Consider the following 25,907-nt stretch of genomic DNA (forward strand, 5'->3'; position numbering starts at 1 on the left):
TAAAACCAATGTAAAAGGAAAACGCTGATCCTTCTACATAGGAGACTCTCAGAGGATTTGTCCGTCTCTTATAGTAAATGAGCAGCGCACAGTGTGAGTGAGAAGAAATCCTCCAGCTCTTGGAAAAGCTGCCCGGTGTGCGGAGAAACGCGTTGAGGGCACAGAGAGAGGGATTGCTGATACCTGTAGTGCCCACAGAAGAAGATACAACCTCCAGTAGCTGATGGTTCACCAATTGCCGGCAAATGTGAAATGAACATCGTGGAGAGACTGCACCATATGTTCCTCCCTATTCCGGGTAAGTCCAGACACTGTGCTGCTGATACAAACCTTACCCGTGCTGGGAGTACGAGACAGCGGCTCTGCGCATCCACATTGCACCGCACGTCAGGGAACAGCTTATAGCAGACCGCGCCGCCCGCAGCTTCTTCACCCGGGCAAAGGGTGATACGGAGCGGGTCTGCAGTATCAACTTTGTGCCGCAAGGACTACCAACACTGGTGCAGTGACTACTGACCACCATCACATCTATACACATGTATACTCACTTTGTTGTTACACCGGAACTAAGCGGATGGACAATTACCATATAAAGGTCACTCTGGTTCAGGACACATTCCTGTATGAACCATATCAGCTGGAGGATTTCTTCTCACTCACACTGTGCGCTGCTAATTTACTATAAGAGACGGACAAAACCTCTGAGAGTCTCCTATGTAGAAGGATCAGCGTTTTCCTTTTACATTGATTTTATCAGTGATACCTTTGTGTATACTCATTGTGTATATCATTTATACCAGAGATATCGTATACCTCAGGGTAACACCCATTAGTATATGTTTTGCTCTATATTACTGTTTATATTGTTTTTATTTTCTTGTGTGTAATAAACAGTGTTTTTAATTATGTTTTGGCTGCATCATTTGGATAGAGCCCCTACCTGGTATTCCCACATTTCTCTATCGTCCTAGTGGATGCTGGGGTTCCTGAAAGGACCATGGGGGATAGCGGCTCCGCAGGAGACAGGGCACAAAAAGTAAAGCTTTACGATCAGGTGGTGTGTACTGGCTCCTCCCCCTATGACCCTCCTCCAAGCTTCAGTTTGATTTTTGTGCCCGGCCGAGCAGGGTGCAATCTAGGTGGCTCTCCTAAAGAGCTGCTTAGAAAAGTTTAGCTTAGGTTTTTTATTTTACAGTGAGTCCTGCTGGCAACAGGATCACTGCAACGAGGGACTTAGGGGAGAAGAAGTGAACTCACCTGCGTGCAGGATGGATTGGCTTCTTGGCTACTGGACATCAGCTCCAGAGGGACGATCACAGGTACAGCCTGGATGGTCACCGGAGCCTTGCCGCCGGCCCCCTTGCAGATGCTGAAATAAGAAGAGGTCCAGAATCGGCGGCAGAAGACTCCTCAGTCTTCTAAAGGTAGCGCACAGCACTGCAGCTGTGCGCCATTTTCCTCTCAGCACACTTCACACGGCAGTCACTGAGGGTGCAGGGCGCTGGGAGGGGGGCGCCCTGGGAGGCAAATGAAAACCTATTTTGGCTAAAAATACCTCACATATAGCCTCCGGAGGCTATATGGAGATATTTAACCCCTGCCAGAATCCGTTAAGAGCGGGAGACGAGGCCGCCGAAAAAGGGGCGGGGCCTATCTCCTCAGCACACAGCGCCATTTTCCCTCACAGAAAGGCTGGAGGGAAGGCTCCCAGGCTCTCCCCTGCACTGCACTACAGAAACAGGGTTAAAACAGAGAGGGGGGGCACTAATTTGGCGTTAGAAATATATAAAAAAGATGCTATAAGGGAAAACACTTATATAAGGTTGTCTATGTATATATATATATATAATATATATATATATATATATATATATATATATAATATTATAGCGTTTTTGGTGTGTGCTGGCAAACTCTCCCTCTGTCTCTCCAAAGGGCTAGTGGGTCCTGTCCTCTATCAGAGCATTCCCTGTGTGTGTGCTGTGTGTCGGTACGTGTGTGTCGACATGTATGAGGACGATGTTGGTGAGGAGGCGGAGCAATTGCCTGTAATGGTGATGTCACTCTCTAGGGAGTCGACACCGGAATGGATGGCTTATTTAGGGAATTACGTGATCATGTCAACACGCTGCAAGGTCGGTTGACGACATGAGATGGCCGACAAACAATTAGTACCGGTCCAGACGTCTCAAAAACACCGTCAGGGGTTTTAAAACGCCCGTTTACTTTAGTCGGTCGACACAGACAGGGACACTGAATCCAGTGTCGACGGTGAATAAACAAACGTATTCCTTATTAGGGCCACACGTTACTTGTTAAGGGCAATGAAGGAGGTGTTACATATTTCTGATACTACAAGTACCACAAAAGAGGGTATTATGTGGGATGTGAAAAAACTACCGTAGTTTTTCCTGAATCAGATAAATTAAATAAAGTGTGTGATGATGCGTGGGTTCCCCCCGATAGAAAATTATGGGCGGTATACCCTTTCCCGCCAGAAGTTAGGGTGGATAAGGCGCTCACACGCTTATCAAAACAAGAGGCGGTACCGTCTATAGATAGGGCCGTCCTCAAGGACCAGCTGACAGGAGGCTGGAAAATATCATAAAAAGTATATACACACATACTGGTGTTATACTGCGACCAGCGATCGCCTCAGCCTGGATGTGCAGAGCTGGGGTGGCTTGGTCGGATTCCCTGACTAAAAATATTGATACCCTTGACAGGGACAGTATTTTATTGAGCATTTAAAGGATGCATTTCTATATATGCGAGATGCACAGAGGGATATTTGCACTCTGGCATCAAGAGTAAATGCGAGGTCCATATCTGCCAGAAGATGTTTATGGACACGACAGGGGTCAGGTGATGCAGATTCCAAATGGCACAAAGGTGTATTGCCGTATAAAGGAAGAGGAGTTATTTGGGGTCGGTCCATCGGACCTGGTGGCCACGGCAACTGCTGGAAAATCCACCGTTTTTACCCTAAGTCACATCTCTGCAGAAAAAGACACCGTCTTTTCAGCATCAGTCCTTTCGTCCCTATAAGATCATATCTGCCCAGGGATAGAGGAAAGGGAAGAAGACTGCAGCAGGCAGCCCATTCCCAGGAACAGAAGCGTTCCACCGCTTCTGACAAGTTTCTCAGCATGGCGCTGAGACCGTACAGGACCCCTGGATCCTACAAGTAGTATCCCAGGGGTACAGATTGGAATGTCGAGACGTTTCCCCTTCGCAGGCTCCTGAAGTCTGCTTTACCAAGGTCTCCCTCCGACAAGGAGGCAGTATGGGAAAAAATTCACAAGCTGTATTCCCAGCAGGTGATAATTAAATTACCCCTCCTACTACAAGAAAAGGGGTATTATTCCACACTATATTGTGGTACTGAAGCCAGAAGGCTAGGTGAGACTTATTCTAAATCTAAAAAATTTTGAACACTTACAAAGGTTCAAATCAAGATGGAGTCACTCAGAGCAGTGATAACGAACCAGGAAGAAGGGGACTATATAGTGTCCCGGGACATCAGGGATGCTTACCTCTATGTCCCAAATTTGCCCTTCTCACTAAGGGTACCTCAGGTTCGTGGTGCAGAACTGTCACTATCAGTTTCAGACACTGCCGTTTGGATTGTCCACGGCACCCCGGGTCTTTACCAAGGTAATGGCCGAAATGATGATTCTTCTTCGAAGAAAAGGCGTCTTAATTATCCTTTACTTGGACGATCTCCTGATAAGGGCATAGTCCAGGGAACAGTTGGAGGTCGGAGTAGCACTATCTCGGATACTGCTACAACAGCACGGGTGGATTCTAAATATTCCAAAATCGCAGCTGATCCTGACGACACGTCTGCTGTGCATAGGGATGATTCCGGACACAGTCCAGAAAAAGGTGTTTCTCCCGGAAGAGAAAGCCAGGGAGTTATCCGAGCTAGTCAGGATCCTCCTAAAAACAGTGCATCATTGCACAAGGGTCCTGGTAAAAATGGTGGCTTCCTACGAAGCAATTCCATTCGGCAGATTTCACGCAAGAACTTTTCAGTGGGATCTGCTGGACAAATGGTCCGGATCGCATCTTCAGATGCATCAGCGGATAACCCTATATCCAAGGACAAGGGTGTTTCTCCTGTGGTGGTTACAGAGTGCTCATCTTCTAGAGGGCCGCAGATTCGGCATTCAGGATTGGATGCTGGTGACCACGGAGGCCAGCCGAGAGGCTGGGGAGCAGTCACACAAGGAAAAAATTTCCAGGGAGTGTGATCAAGTCTGGAGACTTTTCTCCACATAAATATACTGGAGCTAAGGGTAAATTTATAATGCTCTAAGCTTAGCAAGACCTCTGCTTCAAGGTCAGCCGGTATTGATCCAGTGGGAAAAACATCACGGCAGTCGCCCACGTAAACAGACAGGGCGACACAAGAAGCAGGAGGGCAATGGCAAAAACTGCAAGGTCTTTTCGCTGGGCGGAAAATCATGTGATAGCACTGTCAGCAGTGTTTCATCCCGGGAATGGAAACTGGGAAGCAGACTTCCTCAGCAGGCACGACCTCCACCCGGGAGAGTGGAAACTTCATCGGGAAGTTTTTTCCACATGATTGTAAACCGTTGGGATATACCAAAGGTGGACATGATGGCGTCCCGTCTGAACAAAAAACGGGACAGGTATTGCGCCAGGTCAAGAGACCCTCAGGCAATAGCTGTGGACGTTCTGGTAACACCGTGGGTGTACCAGTCGGTGTATGTGTTCCCTCCTCTGCTTCTCATACCTAAGGTGCTGAGAATTATAAGACGTAGAGGAGTAAGAACTATACTCGTGGCTCCGGATTGGCCAAGAAGGACTTGGTACCCGAAACTTCAAGAGATGCTTACAGAGGTCTTATGGCCTCTGCCGCTAAGAAGGGACTTGCTTCAGCAAGTACCATGTCTGTTCCAAGACTTACCGCAGCTGCGTTTGTCGGCATGGCGGTGGAACGCCGGATCCTAAGGGAAAAGGGCATTCCGGAAGAGGTCATTCCTACCCTGGTCAAAGCCAGAAAGGAGGTGACCGCACAACATTATCACCACATGTGGCGAAAATATGTTGCGTTGGTGTGAGGCCAGGAAGGCCCCACAAAGAAATTTCAACTCGGTCGATTCCTGCATTTCCTGCAAACAGGAGTGTCTATGGGCCTCAAATTGGGGTCCATTAAGGTTCAAATTTCGGCCCTGTTAATTTTCTTCCAGAAAGAATTGGCTTCAGTTCCTGAAGTCCAGAACTTTGTCAAGGGAGTATTGCATATACAACCCTCTTTTGTGCCTCCAGTGGCACTGTGGGATCTCAACGTAGTTCTGGGATTCCTCAAATCACATTGGTTTAAAACCAGTCAAATCTGTGGATTTGAAGCATCTCACATGAAAAGTGACCATGCTCTTGACCCTGGCCTGGACCAGGCGAGTGTCAAATTGGTGGTTTTTTTCTCAAAAAAGCCCATATTTGTTTGTCCATTCGGACAGGGCAGAGCTGCGGACTCGTCCCCAGTTCTCTCCCTAAGGTGGTGTCAGTGTTTCACCTGAACCAGCTTATTGTGGTGCCTTGCATCTACTAGGGACTTGGAGGACTCCAAGTTGCTAGATGTTGTCAGGGCCCTGAAAATATAGGTTCCAGGACGGCTGGAGTCAGGAAAACTGACTTGCTGTTATCCTGTATGCACCCAACAAACTGGGTGCTCTTGCTTTTAAGCAGACTATTGCTAGTTGGATGTGTAATACAGTTCAGCTTGCACTTTCTGTGGCAGGCCTGCCACAGCCAAAATATGTAAATGCCCATTCCACAAGGAAGGTGGGCTCATCTTGGGCGGCTGCCCGAGGGGTCTCGGCTTTACAACTTTGCCAGGCGGCTATTTAGTCAGGGGCAAACACGTTTGTAAAATCCTACAAATTTGATACCCTGGCTAAGGAGGACCTGGAGTTCTCTCATTCGGTGCTGCAGAGTCATCCGCACTCTCCCGCCCGTTTGGGAGCTTTGGTATTATCCCCATGGTCCTTTCAGGAACACCAGCATCCACTAGGACGATAGAGAAAATAAGAATTTACTTACCGATAATTCTATTTCTCGGAGTCCGTAGTGGATGCTGGGCGCCCATCCCAAGTGCGGATTGTCTGCAATACTTGTACATAGTTACAAAAATCGGGTTATTATTGTTGTGAGCTATCTTTTCAGAGGCTCCGCTGTTATCATACTGTTAACTGGGTTCAGATCACAGGTTGTACAGTGTGATTGGTGTGGCTGGTATGAGTCTTACCCGGGATTCAAAATCCTTCCTTATTGTGTACGCTCGTCCGGGCACAGTACCTAACTGAAGCTTGGAGGAGGGTCATAGGGGAGGAGCCAGTACACACCACCTGATCGTAAAGCTTTACTTTTTGTGCCCTGTCTCCTGCGGAGCCGCTATTCCCCATGGTCCTTTCAGGAACCCCAGCATCCACTACGGACTCCGAGAAATAGAATTATCGGTAAGTAAATTCTTATTTTGTCTCTGTTTGAGGAGGCCGGCTACGCCTCTCCAGGTGGCTGCTAATCCTAAGGTGTACTCCATCACAGACCTGCCCAGTGCCAACAAACCTTGTGTTTTCATGCTGTGTGCGCTGCCAACATCTGCACCCATACAGCAAGTAGGGGAGGGCAGCCTCCGGCTGCCTTTCCCCTGTCTGTCTCTGGCTGCCTTTCCCCTGTCTGTCTCTGGCTGCCTTTCCCCTGTCTGTCTCCGGCTGCCTTTCCCCTGTCTGTCTCCGGCTGCCTTTCCCCTGTCTGTGTCTTGCTGCCTTTCCCCTGTCTGTCTCCTGCTGCCTTTCCCCTGTCTGTCTCCGGCTGCCTTTCCCCTGTCTGTCTCCGGCTGCCTTTCCCCTGTCTGTCTCCGGCTGCCTTTCCCCTGTCTGTGTCTTGCTGCCTTTCCCCTGTCTGTCTCCGGCTGCCTTTCCCCTGTCTGTCTCCGGCTGCCTTTCCCCTGTCTGTCTCCGGCTGCCTTTCCCCTGTCTGTCTCCGGCTGCCTTTCCCCTGTCTGTCTCCGGCTGCCTTTCCCCTGTCTGTCTCCGGCTGCCTTTCCCCTGTCTGTCTCCGGCTGCCTTTCCCCTGTCTGTCTCCGGCTGCCTTTCCCCTGTCTGTGTCTTGCTGCCTTTCCCCTGTCTGCCAACATCTGCACCCATGCAGCAAGTAGGGGAGGGCAGCCTCCGGCTGCCTTTCCCCTGTCTGTCTCCGGCTGCCTTTCCCCTGTCTGTCTCCGGCTGCCTTTCCCCTGTCTGTCTCCGGCTGCCTTTCCCCTATCTGTGTCTTGCTGCCTTTCCCCTGTCTGTCTCCGGCTGCCTTTCCCCTGTCTGTCTCCGGCTGCCTTTCCCCTATCTGTGTCTTGCTGCCTTTCCTCTGTCTGTCTCCGGCTGCCTTTCCTCTGTCTGTCTCCTGCCGCCTTTCCCCTGTCTGTCTCCTGCCGCCTTTCCCCTGTCTGTCTCCGGCCGCCTTTCCCCTGTCTGTCTCCGGCCGCCTTTCCCCTGTCTGTCTCCGGCCGCCTTTCCCCTGTCTGTCTCCGGCCGCCTTTCCCCTGTCTGTCTCCGGCCGCCTTTCCCCTGTCTGTCTCCGGCCGCCTTTCCCCTGTCTGTCTCCGGCCGCCTTTCCCCTGTCTGTCTCCGGCCGCCTTTCCCCTGTCTGTCTCCGGCCGCCTTTCCCCTGTCTGTCTCCGGCCGCCTTTCCCCTGTCTGTCTCCGGCCGCCTTTCCCCTGTCTGTCTCCGGCCGCCTTTCCCTGTCTGTCTCCGGCTGCCTTTCCCCTGTCTGTCTCCCGCCGCCTTTCCCCTGTCTGTCTCCGGCCGCCTTTCCCCTATCTGTGTCTTGCTGCCTTTCCCTGTCTGTCTCCCGCCGCCTTTCCCCTGTCTGTCTCCCGCCGCCTTTCCCCTGTCTGTCTCCCGCCGCCTTTCCCCTGTCTGTCTCCCGCCGCCTTTCCCCTGTCTGTCTCTGGCTGCCTTTCCCCTGTCTGTCTCCGGCTTCCTTTCCCCTGTCTGTCTCCGGCTGCCTTTCCCCTGTCTGTCTCCTGCTGCCTTTCCCCTGTCTGTCTCCGGCCGCCTTTCCCCTATCTGTGTCTTGCTGCCTTTCCCTGTCTGTCTCCTGCCGCCTTTCCCCTGTCTGTCTCCCGCCGCCTTTCCCCTGTCTGTCTCCCGCCGCCTTTCCCCTGTCTGTCTCCCGCCGCCTTTCCCCTGTCTGTCTCCGGCCGCCTTTCCCCTGCCTGTCTCCTGCCTCCTTTCCCATGCATGTCTCCTGCCACCACCCACCCTACAGCCTCATGCCAGTTTACTGCCACCCCCACCCTGCCGCCCCCCCCGCCTGTCTCCAGCCGCCTTCCCCCTGCCTGTCTCCAGCCGCCTTCCCCCTGCCTGTCTCCTGCCACCCCTTGACTGTCTCCGGCCGACATTCCCTTGCCTGTCTCCTGCCGCCTTTCTCCTGCAACCTTTCCCCTGCTTGGCTCCTGCCGCTTTTCCAGGAGACCCTGTCCCTTCACAGTGTACTGTACATCAGCTAATTGTGACTCCACCCACAATAGCGCTACACTCTAGATCAGGCCCACTATGCAGTACAGCCTTATGGGGCTGGGTCACAGGAACCTCGGAGACACTGACCAGGACTCTATGGCTGTGGGGAAATAGGAGACTTAATGACCACTCTATTCCATATTTACTATGTTACATGTGCAATTTGTTTTATGTATTATATTTATTCCAAAGAACTCCAGCTGTGAGGAACGGAGTCTTTATTACACATCACACCTTCTGTATTCTCTCTAATTCATCAAGGATGGACAAAGACAGGAGTCACAGGACTGAGAGGATAATAAATATCACCCTGGAGATCATTTACCTGCTGACTGGGGAGGTGAGTAGAACTGGGAGCGTCACAGTGAACTCAAATCTATAGTAATAATACAGGGACATGACTGGGGAGGTGAGAGGATCTGGGAGTGTCACAATGAAATCACTTATATCTATAGTAATAATACAGGGACATGACTGGGGAGGCGAGAGGATCTGGGAGTGTCACAGTGACATCACTTATATCTATAGTAATAATAAAGGACATGACTGGGTAGGTGAGGGTAATGACATCACTTATATCTATAGTAATAATACCGGGACATGACTGGGGAGGTGAGAGGATCTGGCAGTGTCACAGTGACATCACTTACATCTATAGTAATAATACCGGGACATGACTGGGGAGGTGAGTGTATCTGGGAGCATCACAGTGAACTCATATCTATAGTAATAATACAGGGACATGACTGGGGAGGTGAGAGGATCTGGGAACATCACTGTGACCTTTTATCTATAGCAATAATAAAGGGACATGACTGGGGAGGTGAGTGTATCTGGGAGCATCACAGTGAACTCATATCTATAGTAATAACACAGGGACATGACTGGGGAGGTGAGAGGATCTGGGAGTGTCACAATGAAATCACTTATATCTATAGTAATAATACAGGGACATGACTAGGGAGGTGACAGGATCTGGGAGCATCACTGTGACCTTATATTTCTAGTAATAATACCAGGACATGACTGGGTAGGTGAGAGGATCTGGGAGCATCATTGTGATCTTATAGCTATAGTAATAATACAAGGACATGACTGGGGAGGTGAGGGGATCTAGAAGCATCACTGTGACATCACTTATGTCTATAGTAATAATACAGGTATATGACTGGGGAGGTGAGGGGATCTGGGAGTGTCACATTGACATCACTTATATCTATAGTAATAATAAAGGGACATGACTGTGGAGGTGAGTGAATCTGGGAGCACCACTGTGACCTTATATCTATATTAATAATACGTATATGACTGGAGAGGTGAGTGGATCTGGGAGTGTCACAGTGACATCACTAATATCTATAGCAATACAGGGACATGACTGGGGAGGTGAGGGGATCTAGGAGATGCACAGTGACGTGACATATATAGTAATAATACAGGGACATGACTGGGGAGGTGAGGGGATCTGGGAGTGTCACTGTGACATCACTTATATCTAAACTAATAAAACAGGGACATGACTGGGAAGGTGAGGAGATCTGGGAGCGTCACTGTGACATCACATATCTATCGTACTAATACAGGGACATGACTGGGGAGATGAGGGGATCTGGGAGCGTCACAGTGACATCACTAATATCTGTAGTCATAATAGAGGGACGTGACTTGGGAGGTGAGGGAATCTGGGAGTGTCTCAGTGACCTAACTTATATCTATAGTAATAATACAGGGACATGACTGGGGAGGGTGAGGGGATCTGGGAGTGTCATAGTGACACACATCTATAGTAATAATACAGGGACATGACTGGGGAGTTGAGGGGATCTGGGATTGTCACTGTGACATCACTTATATCTATTGTAGTAATAATACGAGAACATGACTGGGGAGGTGAGGGGATCTGGGAGCGTCACTGTGAAGTCACATATCTATAGTAATAATACAGAGACATGACTGGGGAGGTGAGGGGATCTGGGAGAGGCGCAATGATGTCACATATCTATAGTAATAATACAAGGACATGACTGGGGAGGTAAGGTGACCTGGGAGTGGCACAGTGATGTCACTTATATCTATTGTAATAATACAGAGATGTGACTGGGGAGGTGAGAGGATCTGGGAGCGTCACAGTGACGTCACTCATATCTATAGTAATAATACAGGGACATGACTGGGGAGGTGAGATCTTGGAGCGTCACAATGACCTCACTTATATCTGTAGCAATGATACAGAGATGTGACTGGGAGGGGCGAGGGGATCTCTGAGTGTCACAGTGACATCACTTTTATCTTTAGTTATAATACAGGGATATGACTGGGGAGGTGAGGGAATCTGTGAGTGTCACAGTGACATCACTTATATCAATAGCAATAATACAGGGACATGACTGGGGAGGTTAGCGGATCTGGGAGCTATACAGTGACATGACTTTTATCTATATTCGTAATACAGGGACATGACTGAGAAGGTGTGGGGATCCGAGAGCATTACAGTGACGTCACTAATATCCATAGTCATAATACAGGGACATGACTGGGGAGGTGAGATGATTTAGAAGCGTCACTGTGAAGTCACTTATATCTATAGTAATAATACAGGGACATTAATGGGGAGGTGAGGGAGTATAGTAGCATAACTAACATCACTTATTTTTAGTAATACAGGGACATGACTGGGGAGGTGAGGGGATCTGGGAGAGTCACTGTGACATCACTTATATCTATAGTAATAATACAGGGACATGACTGGGGAGGTGAGGGGGATCTGGGAGCGTCACTGTGACTCACATCTATAGTAATAATACAGGGACATGACTGGGGAGTTGAGGGGATCTGGGATTGTCACTGTGACACCAATTATATCTATTGTAATACGAGAACATGACTGGGAAGGTGAGGGGATCTGGGAGCGTCACTGTGAAGTCACATATCTTAGTAATAATACAGGGACATGACTGGGGAGGTGAGGGGATCTGGGAGAGGCGCAATGATGTCACATATCTATAGTAATAATACAAGGACATGACTGGGGAGGTAAGGTGATCTGGGTGTGGCACAGTGACTTCACTTATATCTATAGTAATACAGGGACATGACTGGGGAGGTGGGGGGATCTGGAAGCATCACTGTGAAGTCACATATCTATAGTAATAATACAATGACATGACTGGGGAGGTGAGGGGATCTGGGAGCGTCACAATGACCTCACTTATATCTGTAGCAATAATACAGAGATGTGACTTGGTGGGGTGAGTGGATCTGGGAGCGTCACAGTAATGTCACTTTTATCTATAGTAATAATACTGGTATGACTGATGACTGATATGACTGATGACTGATATGACTGGGGTGGTGAGGGAATCTGTGAGTGTCACAGTGACATCACTTATATCAATAGTAATAATACAGGGACATGACTGGGGAGGTGAGGGGATCTGGGAGCGTCAATGTGACATCACATATCTATAGTAATTATACAGGGCCATGACTGGGGAGGTTAGCGGATCTGGGAGCTATACAGTGACATTGCTTTTATCTATAGTAGTAATACAGGGACATGACTGAGAAGGTGAGGGGATCCGAGAGCATTACAGTGACAGCACTAATATCTATAGTCATAATACAGGGACATGACTGGGGAGGTGAAGGGATTTTGGAGCTTCATAGTGACGTCACTCATATCTATAGAAATAATACAGGGACATGACTGGGGAGGTGAGATGATTTAGAAGCATCACTGTGAAGTCACTTATACCTATAGTAATAATAAAGGGACATGCCTGGGGAGGTGAGGGGGGGGGGGTCTGGGAGTGTATATATTGATATTTGATGTCTCCTCCCTTACTCAGGATTACACAGTAGTGAAGAAGACATCCAATGAGTGTGAGATACTCAACAGCCATCCCTGTGTGTCAGGAGGTCTGAGTAGAACCCAGAGCCACATCCCAGTGCCTCCACCTGACTCACTAATACATGAGAGACCCAATGACCAAAAGATCCTGGAACTCACCAACAAGATCATTCAGCTGCTGACTGGAGAGGTGACTGCTGGGAATGGGGCATTATACAGTAACACCAGGGGATGTGTCTGGGTGATGACTGGAGAGGTGACTGCTGGGAATGGGACATTATACAGTAACACCAGGGGATGTGTCTGGGTGATGACTGGAGAGGTGACTGCTGGGAATGGGGCATTATACAGTAACATCAGGGGATGTGTCTGGCTGATGACTGGAGAGGTGACTGCTGGGAATGGGACATTATACAGTAACACCAGGGGACGTGTCTGGGTGATGACTGTATCACTCTGTGTCAGGTTCCTATAAGGTGTCATGATGTCACTGTCTATGTCTCCATGCAGGAGGGGGAGTATATAGAGGAATACAGGGGTCTGTACAAGGACGTGATGATGGAGAATCACCGGCCCCTCACATCTCTGGATAAGAGGAGACTGTCATGTATTGTACAGGGGAGAGCAGGTATGGGGGCCCCCTATATACACACATCATCTGATAATCACATATATACACTGTACTCAGTCACTGTGTGTCTCCTACAGAAGGACCCAGTAACCGAGATATCTCAGAGAGATGTCCCCGTCCTCTGTATACCCAGGACTGTACAGAGGAGTATCACAGGATCCCACAGGAGGATCAGGTAGGTGGGCTATAGGGTCTCCCCAATAAACCAAAGTGACTGTCACTATATTTGTGTAGAGGAGCTGTGTGTCATTATATTTGTCTTGTTTACATAGGGTGAAGCCCAGTTAAATAATATTAAAATCAAAGATACAGAGGGAGAAGTAGAGACGTATGTGACTGATATGAAGGCAGAAGATATAGAGGGAGAAGAAGAGACGTATGTGACTGATATAAAGGCAGAAGATATAGAGGGAGAAGAAGAGACGTATGTGACTGATATAAAGGCAGAAGATATAGAGGGAGAAGAAGAGACGTATGTGACTGATATAAAGGCAGAAGATATAGAGGGAGAAGAAGAGACGTATGTGACTGATATAAAGGCAAAAGACATAGATGGAGAAGAAGAGACGTATGTGACTGATATAAAGGCAGAAGATATAGAGGGAGAAGAAGAGACGTATGTGACTGATATAAAGGCAGAAGATATAGAGGGAGAAGAAGAGACGTATGTGACTGATATGAAGGCAGAAGATATAGATGGAGAAGAAGAGACGTATGTGACTGATATGAAGGCAGAAGATACAGAGGGAGAAGAGACGTATGTGACTGATATAAAGGCAGAAGATATAGAAGGAGAAGAGATGTACGTGACTGATATAGAGACAGAAGATACAGAGGGAGAAGAAGAGACGTATGTGAGGGGTGATCAGCAGTGTAAGGAGGAGGAGATCCCTACAGATATCAGCACAGGTGAGTAATAAACACTTATTATAGAAGAGAGTCACATATTCTCCTTCCTCAGTCACTACATCAATCTCTTATCCTACACCCTCCTCTGTCAGTACAAATTAATGAGGAATTTGTTTTTTCCCAGTATGGAGTCAGGAGCCATCACCTCTATTATACTCCTGCTCTCACCCTCACATCATGTCACTGTGTGTTACCATCCCAGAGATCTGACCAGTCTCTTCCCCACACTCTCTAGGGTATATTGTACATCAGGAGCCATCAGCCCCTATTATACTCCAGCTCTCCGCCTCACATCATGTCACTGTGTGTTAGGTGTATCATACATCAGGAGCCATCAGCCCCTATTATACTTCTGCTCTCCCACTCACATGTCACTGTGTGTAACCAGCCCAGAGATCTGACCAGTCTCCTCCCCACACTCTCTGGTGTATCATACATCAGGAGCCATCAGCCCCTATTATACTTCTGCTCTCCCACTCACATCATGTCACTGTGTGTTACCAGCCCAGAGATCTGACCAGTCTCCTCCCCACACTCTCTGGTGTATCTCATACATCAGGAGCCATCAGCCCCTATTATACTCCTGCTCTCCTCCTCACATCATGTCACTGTGTGTTACCAGCCCAGAGATCTGACCAGTCTCCTCCCCACACTCTCTGGTGTATCTCATACATCAGGAGCCATCAGCCCCTATTATACTCCTGCTCTCCCACTCACATCATGTCACTGTGTGTTACCAGCCCAGAGATCTGACCAGTCTCCTCCCCACACTCTCTGGTGTATCTCATACATCAGGAGCCATCAGCCCCTATTATACTCCTGCTCTCCCCTCACATCATGTCACTGTGTGTTACCAGCCCAGAGATCTGACCAGTCTCCTCCCAACACTCTCTGGTCTAACCCTCCCTCCCCCACAGCCTAACCCTCCCTGGGGGATGCCTAACCCCCCCTACACGCTGCCTAACCATTCCTCCCCCACAGCCTGTTCCTATCCCTACCCAGCGGTGCTAACCCTTCTCCCTGAAGCCTAACCCTAACTCTCCCTCCCCCACAACCGAACCCGCCCTCCCCCATAGCATAACCCTCCCCGGGAGGTGCCTAACCCCCCCTATCCGCAGCCTATCTCCCTCACAGCCTAACCCTCCCCTGGGGATGCCTAACACCCCCTACCTGCAGCCTAATCCTCCCTCCCCAACAGCCTGTCCCTAACCCTCCCCAGTGGTGCTAACCCTTCTTCCTGCAGCCTAAACCTAGCCCTCCCTCCCCCACAACCTGTCCCTAACCCTCCCCAGTGGTGCTAAGCCTTACCCTTCTCTCTGCAGCCTAACCCTCCCTCCCCCACAGCCTAGCCCCTCCACCCTAGCAGCCTAACCCTATCCCTCTCTGGGGATGCCTAACTCTAACCCCCCACCTACCCACAGCCTAACCCTAACCATCCCACCCTGCAGCCAAAAGCACCTCCAAGTCAGGTGACCAGAATACAGCCTGTGGCTTCAGCAGCATTGCTAGGCTGCGGCAGTAAACGCTGCCCGGAGTAAGCGTAGCCAGCGGCTTTAGGGCAGTAGGAGTGGGGTGACTTAATAGATTGGGCCTTGGTCCCAGCGGCGGCTGAGAGCTCTCAGGCAGGGTAGATAAATAGCCACTTAGTGAGGAGAGTTTATATACTAACAGGGGTGACAGGTGTGGTACAGCCCTACAAAGGCAGATCCAATCTCTTTCTCATCAGACTCTGCTGTCTTCCCTGCACTCTCACTCAGATGTTCACTGTTGCCAGTAGCACACGTATGAGAAGCAGAAGTATGGCGGCAGCTGTATAGATTCTGATATGTAATTCTCTGTTTCATACTTACCGTACACACATCATCCTTATTACTATTGAGAGAATAGAGGTAAGACACTGATGATGAGGGTGTAAGAGTGGATTATAACCTAGCAGGTGATGATGATGATGATTGCAGGGTATTATATGGTGTATTGCATGTAAAGTACCTTGTTCCACACCTACTCTGCTGTAGCAATATACCTTATATAAGGGTGAGTAACACATGTACAGGCTTACCAGCGTATGAGCACACACATAAAGGAATGCTACCTTACCAATGCTTCCAGGAGTAACGTTAGGAGACATTTCTCTGATCCATCAGCTCATATGACTGATGTTATTGTTCATCTAGAATCTCCAATTCATACGATATGTTCCCCATCCATTGTTTTACATTGGTGCTGACATAGGACTTGGCGAGTGGCTACATCTCCATTTATACTTTATGGTTAGTTACCAGTACAAGAGAGATATATATTTATATGTCTTATTATAATATTACATTTGTTATTGTGAGTTCTCAGGAGGGTGGACACAATGATAGTCTGAGACACAGTATTATAAAGCCTTCAGTAAAAGTTATGTTTTATTATACACACACATTTACAATTAAGTGTCCCAGAGAGTCGTCTTCTATTGTTTACAAGATTAATATTGTTACAGATAATGTCACATTTCCATAATGTATTTTATTTCCAGCAGATGGACACACAAGCAGGAATATCTCAGAAGGACATGTAATGTTATCCCCGGATTGTGAAATAAGAGATAATGAGAGTAGACAGGAATCTCCAGGAGATAAGCCCATTACTCCAATTATACATCCAGCTCTATCAGCTGATCCCTCTGATCCTGGGAAATGTTCTCCTAATCACTCTGATATTGGTGCATCTGTTATAGCTCTGACAGATACAGTGTTTCCATGTTCTATAGATACCAAATGTTTTACACAGAACACAAAGTGTATTAACCCACACACAGGTAAGGCAGATGAAAGGCCAGTATGTCCGGAGTGTGAGAAATGTTTTACATACAAATCAGATCTTGTTATACATCGGAGAAGTCACACAGGTGAGAAGCCATTTCCATGTTCTGAGTGTGGGAAATGTTTTGCACGGAAATCACGTCTTGTTAGACATCCGAGAAGTCACACAGGTGAGAAGCCATTTCCATGTTCTGAGTGTGGGAAATGTTTTACACAGAATTCACAACTTGTTGCACATCAGAGAAGTCACACAGGTGAGAAGCCATTTCCATGTTCTGAGTGTGGGAAATGTTTTACACAGAATTCACAACTTGTTGCACATCAGAGAAGTCACACAGGTGAGAAGCCATTTCCATGTTCTGAGTGTGGGAAATGTTTTGCACAGAAATCAGTTCTTGTTAAACATAACAGAAGTCACACAGGTGAGAAGCCATATTCATGTTCTGAGTGTGGGAAATGTTTTGCATACAAATCAGCTCTTGTTAAACATAACAGAAGTCACACAGGTGAGAAGCCATTTCCATGTTCTGAGTGTGGGAAATGTTTTGCACACAAATCAGATCTTGTTATACATCACAGAAGTCACACAGGTGAGAAGCTGTTTTCTTGCTCCGAATGCGGGAAATGTTGTGCAAGTAAATCACATCTTGTTAGACATCACAGAAGTCACACAGGTGAGAAGCCATTTTCTTGCTCTGAGTGCGGGAAATGTTTTACACAAAAATCACATCTTGTTACACATCAGAAAAGTCACACAGGTGAGAAGCCATTTCCATGTTCTGAGTGTGGGAAATGTTTTGCACAAAAATTACATCTTGTTAGACATCACAGAAGTCACACAGGTAAGAAACCATTTTCTTGCTCTGAGTGTGGGAAATGTTTTACACGGAAATCACATCTTGTTACACATGAGAGAAGTCACACACGTGAGAAGGTATTTTCTTGCTCTGAGTGCGCGAAAAGTTTTACTTGGAAATCCCACTTTGTTATACATCAGAGAAGTCACACAGGTGAGAAGCCATTTTCTTGCACTAAGTGTGGGAAATGTTTTACACGGAAATCAAATCTTGTTACACATTACAGAAGTCACACAGGTGAGAAGGCATTTCCATGTTCTGAGTGTGGGAAATGTTTTGCACACAAAACAGATCTTGTTTTACATCACAGAAGTCACACAGACAATAAGCCATTTTCTTGCACTAAGTGTGGGAAATGTTTTGCACACAAATCAGTTCTTGTTAGACATAACAGAAGTCACACAGGTGAGAAGACATTTCCATGTTCTGAGTGCTGGAAATGTTTTACACGGAAATCACATCTTCTTAGACATCAGCGAACTCACACAGGTGAGAGGCCATTTATATACTCTGAGAAATAAATCAGCTCTTGTTGCACAAATTAGACATCACTCAGGTGAGGAACCATTTTAATCTTCTGGAGTATACTCATCATTGCCATGCATTGTTCTTCAAGGTTCTTATCCTATCTCCTATGCTTTTTGCAATATACATGCTACCACTGGGTGTTAGGGTCTCCTGCCCTGTACTGCCACGTCGTCATGGCAACCGGGAGACAAGTGCTAGCGGAGTAACCTGAGCGCAGCTGATACTCCGGTTCGGGTCTTTTGCTGTGCAGTGGTTACAGGCTCTGTGCACGGCAGGGGATCCGGTGCTGGTTTTTGTGCTCAGTCTGTGAGGTCTGAGTGGGGCGTGGACAGCACCTGCTTTATAAGGCCTCTTCTCAGGTTAAGCAGATGCTGCTGAATCTTTGTTGGTTAGTCAGTTCCTGAAAGTTAGCCAGTACTGTGTAGCTTTGTATTTGTTGTTGCTTACTGCAAATAGGCCTGGGGATTTGGTACTACACTCTGCCAATCCAGACCTAGCAGTAAGACTGGAGTCAGTCGTTTAGCTTGCTGGGGTTCTTTTACTACTCTGTGAACTTAGCATGTTTGCGGCTGTATTCTAAGGGGCCCTACTCACTGGCCGACCCGCCGCCGAGCTGCCCGACGGCGGATACGGCCGACGATCGACCCGGCGGCGGGGGGGCAGTGACGGGGGGAGTGAAGTTTCTTCACTCCCCCCGTCACCCGACTGCATTGAAGTGCAGGCTAATATGGACGAGATCGTCCATATTGGCCTGCATGCACAGCCGACGGGAGACCAGCGATGAACGAGCGCGGGGCCGCGCATCGTTCATCGCTGGAGTCTCCACACTGAAAGATATGAACGAGTTCTCGTTCATTTATGAACGAGATCGTTCATATCTTTCAGTATATCGGCCAGTGTGTAGGGCCTATAAGACTTGCCTGCCTAAATTCTGTCTCACTGTGCAAGGTGTTCAGGTGTCAGCTTAGTGGCAGTAAGCTGAACCTGTGCACTGCAAGTGAGAATTAGGATTGTGGAGACTCTCCTTTTGTCTATCATTCCATCTCTGACCAAGGAGTTTACTGCCACACCCGTTGGTAACCCTTTAGGGTTTTGCTGTTTCCCTTAGTAACAGCATTTCGGGTTCTCTACGTATTAAAACACAACATCTTGCTTTTCCCATCTGAGCATTACTAATACTAGGGAGACACCCAGTTCTTTAGCCTCTGGGCTTCTCTGTTCACTTTGTGTGTATTTTGTTACCCTATCACCTTCTGTGTACGTAATGTCATATTCCCCAGTCTGTCTGTGAGTTCATTTGTTTTGCATACCTATCCGTTCAGACACCAGTACATTCCTGCAGGCACTGGTGTGCATAACAGTTCAAACACCAGTACATTCCTGCAGGCACTGGAGTGCATAACAGTTCTGGCACCAGTACATTCCTGCAGGCACTGGTGTGCATAACATATTCAGCAGCCCAATACTCCTGTTGAAATTTTGTGGGAATATGGAGCATACCCCTCAAAATACGTTGCAACAGGTGGTCGATCAGGTGCAGGTCCTGACTCGACAATTTAATGATTTGTCCATTAAAATGCACACCTCCCAGGCCGCTGGCGGAGCTCCCGCAGCAGCAGCACCTTCAGGGGTTAAGGAGCCGAAAGTAAATCTCCCGGATCGTTTTTCTGGAGATCGCTCGCAGTTCTTTTGTTTCAAGGAGAGCTGCAAGCTATACTTCCGGCTTAGGCCTCAGTCTTCTGGGTCGGAGATTCAGCGGGTGGGCATAGTGATTTCCTTGCTACAAGGAGACCCACAGGTCTGGGCATATGGGTTGCAGCCTGAATGTCCGTCGCTTAAAAGTGTTGATGCTTTTTTTACGGCACTGGGCATGTTGTATGATGACCCTGACAAGACGGCCTCAGCCGAGGCTCAGATTTCGATCCTTAAGCAAGGGCGAAGGCCAGTTGAGGTTTACTGTACGGAGTTTCGGAGGTTGGCTCATGATACCCAGTGGAATGACCCAGCCCTGAGACACCAGTACCGAAGAGGTCTTTCTAACCAGATAAAGGACCAACTGGTACAATATCCCTTGCCTGATAGCTTGGATCAGCTCATGCAGTTATCCATCCGGGTGGATAGACGGCTGAGAGAGCGTAGGCTTGAAAGGGAGACTGAGGTTTCCTTCTTTCCCAAGGGAACCTCCGACTCTGAGGAATTTTCCGAGGAGCCTATGCAGATTGGGGCTACCCGCCTCTCCTCGCGTGAGAAGACGCGGAGGAGACAGCAGGGGTTGTGTTTGTACTGTGGGAATAAAGGTCATGTGGTAGTATCATGCCCAGAAAAGCCGGAAAACTTCAGGGCCTGAGGGTGATGGGAAATATCCTGTCAGGTCAGAAGTCAGAATTTCCCAAGAAGACTTTTATCATTCCGGTGACCTTGAAGATCCTTGGTCAAACTGTCAAGACTGAGGCCTTTGTGGACAGTGGGGCCGACGGGGTTTTTATGGACCGCCAATTCGCCCTGAAACACTCTGTTCCCTTAGTACCCTTGGCATCGGAAATTGAGATTTGTGGGTTAAACGGGGATCCATTATCCCAAGGTAAAATTACCTCTTGCACTAGCCAGATTTCTTTGTTTATTGGAGCCACACACTCTGAAAAATTGTCCTTTTATGTGACTGTCTGTACTTTTGCCCCATTGGTGTTGGGGTTACCCTGGTTAAGGGCCCACAATCCTCAATTTGACTGGGTCTCTGGGGAGATTCTTAGTTGGGGTACTGATTGTTTCAGGAGTTGCTTGAGCCTTCCAGTCAGGCTCTCGCAGTTAAGATTGCCAGGGTGTTATGCAGATTTTGCGGACGTGTTCTCCAAAAAAGTTGCAGAGGTACTACCTCCCCATCGCCCCTATGACTGTGCCATTGATTTGTTGCCAAATGCTAAGCTTCCCAAGAGCAGGTTGTACTCCCTGTCACGTCCTGAGACTCAGGCTATGGCAGAGTACATTCAGGAGAACTTGGCTAAGGGATTTATCAGACCTTCACAGTCTCCAGTTGGGTCGGGGTTCTTCTTCGTGGGTAAAAAGGACGGTTCGTTGCGACCCTGCATCGACTTCAGGGAATTGAACCGTATCACGATTAAAAACTCATACCCACTGCCTCTCATTTCGGTCTTGTTTGACCAGCTTCGTACTGCCACCATCTTTTCTAAGATTGACCTACGCGGTGCGTACAATCTAATCCGAATAAGAGAGGGGGATGAATGGAAGACTGCCTTTAATACCCACTCAGGGCATTATGAATATTTGGTGATGCCTTTTGGGCTCTGTAATGCCCCGGCAGTCTTCCAGGATTTCATGAATGATGTGCTCAGGGAATATTTGGATAGATTCTTAGTTGTATACTTAGATGACATCCTAATCTTCTCCCATTCCCTGGAGGAACATCGGAAGCATGTACGCTTAGTCCTCCAGAAACTCAGAGACCACCGGCTTGGGGCGAAGCTGGAGAAGTGCGAATTTGAAGTTCAGCAAATCGCATTTCTAGGATATATTATCTCCCCAGAAGGTTTCCAAATGGAGGGTTCCAAGGTACAGGCAGTCCTGGATTGGGTGCAGCCCACTAGTTTGAAGGCGCTTCAGCGTTTCCTGGGCTTTGTGAATTTTTATAGACTATTTATCGCTGGATTTTCGTCTATAGTGGCGCCCTTGGTGGCACTCACTAAGAAAGGGGCGGATGTTGCTCACTGGTCTTGTGAGGCTAAAGCGGCTTTTGCCCGTCTCAAAAGGGCATTTGTATCGGCCAAGGTGCTGCGACACCCAGATCCAGAGCGTCCTTTTGTGGTGGAGGTGGATGCCTCTGAGATGGGTATTGGGGCAGTGCTTTCTCAGATGGGAGTGTCTGATAATCGCCTTCATCCCTGTGCTTTTCCCGTAAATTTTCGCCTGCCGAGATGAATTATGACGTGGGTAACCGGGATGTTGGCTATTAAGGATGCACTCGAGGAGTGGAGACACTGGCTTGAGGGGGCTAAGTTTGTGGTCTCAATTCTCACCGACCATAAGAATCTGGCATATTTAGAGTCAGCGAAGCGTCTCAATGCCAGGCAGGCACGATGGGCTTTGTTTTTTGCTCGCTTTAATTTTTTGATAACATATCGCCCTGGGTCAAAAAACATCAAGGCTGATGCGCTCTCGCAGAGTTTTGCTCCAATCCAGGAGACCACCGAGGAGCCGTTGCCCATTGTGTCCCCATCATGTATTAAAGTGGGCATTACCCAGGACCTCTTATCATTAGTCCTTAGAGCACAGGAGCAGGCTCCTCCAGACCTTCCGGTAGGTCTTTTGTTTGTGCCTCCTAGGTTAAGACAGCGAGTGTTCCTGGAATTCCATGCCAAGAAGTCGGCAGGTCACCCGGGTATTGCCAGAACTCGGGAGTTGCTATCTAGGGCGGTGTGGTGGCCCTCAGTGGCTAAGGATGTGGATCAGTGGGTTCGGGCATGTGACATCTGTGCCCGAAATAAGACTCCTAGAGGGGTTCCTGTTGGCCCATTACATCCACTCTCTATTCCATCTAAGCCATTGACCCACATTTCAATGGATTTTGTGGTGGACTTGCCCAAATCCTCGGGGATGACAGCCATCTGGGTTGTCGTTGACAGGTTTTCGAAGATGGCGCACTTCGTTCCACTGGTTGGGCTGCCATCGGCCAGACGCCTGTCTGAATTATTTATGCTGCATGTTGTGCGTCTCCACGGGTTGCCACTTGATGTGGTCTCTAACCGCGGATCCCAGTTTGTGGCCAAATTCTGGAGGGCATTTTGTTCCGATCTCCAGATTTCTGTCAGCTTGTCGTCAGGCTACCATCCGCAGTCTAATGGGCAGGCTGAAAGGGTGAACCAGTCCTTGGAGCAGTTCCTCAGGTGTTATGTCTCCAAGTGTCAGACTGACTGGGTTGCTCATCTGTCCATGGCGGAGTTTGCCTATAACAACGCTGCTCACTCTGCTACAGGGATCTCTCCCTTCCTTTGTGTGTATGGGCATCATCCTAAGGCCAATTCTTTTGACCCCCTGGACTCCACGCCTGGTGGTTCCTCTGTGGTTTCGGTCCTTAGAGGTATTTGGCGGAAAGTGAAGAAAGCCCTTGTGTCTGTGTCATTAGTGACCAAAAGGGTTTTTGATAAGCGGAAAAGACCCTGCAGCTTCAAATTAGGAGACTTCGTCTGGTTGTCTACCAAGAATTTGAAGTTGAGACAGCTATCTCATAAGTTAGGCCCCCGGTTCATCGGCCCTTATAAGATCACCAGGGTTATCAATCCGGTGGCATTTCAGTTAGATCTGCCCCGTTCTTTGGGTATCAATAAAACATTTCATTGTTCCCTTTTAAAACGGGCGATTAGTAATCCTTCATCCAGTGGAAAACCTTCCCCTCTTCTGATACGTGGCCAGAGGGAGTTTGTTGTTGAAAGGATTCTTGACTCCAAGATGGTTCGGGGTCGGCTGTAATTTTTGGTGCACTGGAAGGGGTATGGCCCGGAGGATCGGTCGTGGGTGCGCAGTTGTGATCTTCATGCCCCCAGACTGATACGCTCTTTCTTCTCGCAGTTCCCCGATAAACCTGGTGGTAGGGGTTCTTTGACCCCTCGTCAGAGGGGGGGTACTGTTAGGGTCTCCTGCCCTGTGCTGCCACATCATCATGGCAACCGGGAGACAAGTGCTAGCGGAGTAACCTGAGCGCAGCTGATACTCCGGTTCGGGTCTTTTGCTGTGCAGTGGTTACAGGCTCTGTGCACGGCAGGGGATCCGGTGCTGGTTTTTGTGCTCACAGTCTGTGAGGTCTGAGTGGGGCGTGGACAGCACCTGCTTTATAAGGCCTCTTCTCAGGTCAAGCAGATGCTGCTGAATCTTTGTTGGTTAGTCAGTTCCTGAAAGTTAGCCAGTACTGTGTAGCTTTGTATTTGTTGTTGCTTACTGCAAATAGGCCTGGGGATTTGGTACTACACTCTGCCAATCCAGACCTAACAGTAAGACTGGAGTCAGTCGTTTAGCTTGCTGGGGTTCTTTTACTACTCTGTGAACTTAGCAAGTTGGCGGCTGTATTCTAAGACTTGCCTGCCTAAATTCTGTCTCACTGTGCAAGGTGTTCAGGTGTCAGCTTAGTGGCAGTAAGCTGAACCTGTGCACTGCAAGTGAGAATTAGGATTGTGGAGACTCTCCTTGTGTCTATCATTCCATCTCTGACCAAGGAGTTTACTGCCACACCCGTTGGTAACCCTTTAGGGTTTTGCTGTTGCCCTTAGCAACAGCATTTCGGGTTCTCTACGTATTAAAACACAACATCTTGCTTTTCCCATCTGAGCATTACTAATACTAGGGAGACACCCAGTTCTTTAGCCTCTGGGCTTCTCTGTTCACTTTGTGTGTATTTTGTTACCCTATCACCTTCTGTGTACGTAATGTCATATTCCCCAGTCTGTCTGTGAGTTCATTTGTTTTGCATACCTATCCGTTCAGACACCAGTACATTCCTGCAGGCACTGGTGTGCATAACAGTTCTGGCACCAGTACATTCCTGCAGGCACTGGTGTGCATAACACTGGGTGATGTCATGCCCTCATCTACCACTGCTATACAGATGACCTGTCTTTTTCTCCAGGTACTGAGAACCCAGTACCAATCCTAAATGGTTGTCTAGCTGAGCCCCAGGTGTGGGTGATGCCAGTTGGCTGTGACTCAGTCCTGGCGAAACAGGTCCTTATGATAGAAGCTCACCAACAAAGGGCAGGGCTACAGCTCAGCTTTGTAAACCAACCAGACTTACACTTGGGGGTTCAGAGTTACAAAATGCTGATCATGTGCGGAATCTTGGTGTCCTGGATGGTGGAGTGACACATAGACATCAGGTATCAGCCACAATCAGATCCTCATCTGAGGAACATAGCCAGACTCCAGCATGTAATTCCCTCAGAAGATCTACCTACAGTCATACATGTACTTGTATCATCACACATAGACTACTGCAATGTCCTCTACCTGGGTCTCCCAGCAATAGAATTACACCGCTTGTAGCTTGTACAGAATGCAGCAGCCAGGCTGTTACCTAACCAGCCCGTTCCTGCCACATAACACCCATTCTCTGCTCCCTTCACCGGCTGCCGGTAAGATGGTGACTATTACATAATCTTACTGACTCTCCCAGCCCGAAATGACCAGGGTCCATGGTACCAGAAGCAGCTTCTGCCTCCTTACTGCCCTGCTTTCTTACTTCCATCTGGAGATGAAGGACTGTTACCAGCAGTACCAAGAATCCCCAAGCAGTGCTGAAATGTCAGAGGGGCAGACAGGGTGGTGGCACTAGTGCGGTAGCAGGAGCTGCCTGAGGCACTGTCTATGGGTAATATTGTCCCCAAGCAGCGCTGAGGTGTCAGAGGGAGACAGGGCAAGTGCAGTTGTGGGGAGGGGGGACAGAGCAGTGGCAGTAGTGGGGGGAGACAGGGCAGTGACGTGCAGTGAGGTGAGGCAGAGCCTTTCCTGTTATACTAATGTTTGTGCAAGAGTTTTTACTGTATACGAAAAATACAAAGACTGTTATAAATATCTTCTTTGCATTATTCTAATCATGTTTATAACCAAAACTCCGGAGTAAAAAGTCTATGGCAGGGGAGGCAGTGCCCCACCTGTGTATCTTTTCCGCACATCTCTGATCAAAAGTCACCAAATTTCCAAGAGTTTATACTGCTGCACCTGTGTATAATGCCCGGATGTATATACTGCTGCACCTGTGTATAATGCCCACATGTACA

The 25,907-nt window shown here is 48.4% G+C and overlaps 1 protein-coding gene across 1 annotated transcript in view; it reads left to right on the plus strand.

Moving 5' to 3' along the window:
• Nucleotides 1-18,008, plus strand: part of LOC134983832 (uncharacterized) — a gene marked incomplete at its 3' end in the record, with an annotated part of 177,423 nt that extends 159,415 nt beyond the window's left edge. Inside the window, exons 11-13 of the mRNA XM_063949456.1 lie at nucleotides 8,740-8,887; nucleotides 13,760-13,901; nucleotides 16,459-18,008. Of these exons, the coding sequence (XP_063805526.1) occupies nucleotides 8,740-8,887; nucleotides 13,760-13,901; nucleotides 16,459-18,008 (1,840 nt within the window). The remainder of the gene's footprint in view (nucleotides 1-8,739; nucleotides 8,888-13,759; nucleotides 13,902-16,458) is intronic.
• Between the last annotated feature and the right edge of the window lie 7,899 nt (nucleotides 18,009-25,907).

This window comes from Pseudophryne corroboree, assembly GCF_028390025.1.
Source record: "Pseudophryne corroboree isolate aPseCor3 chromosome 3 unlocalized genomic scaffold, aPseCor3.hap2 SUPER_3_unloc_26, whole genome shotgun sequence".
NCBI classification, from domain to species: Eukaryota; Metazoa; Chordata; class Amphibia; order Anura; family Myobatrachidae; genus Pseudophryne; species Pseudophryne corroboree.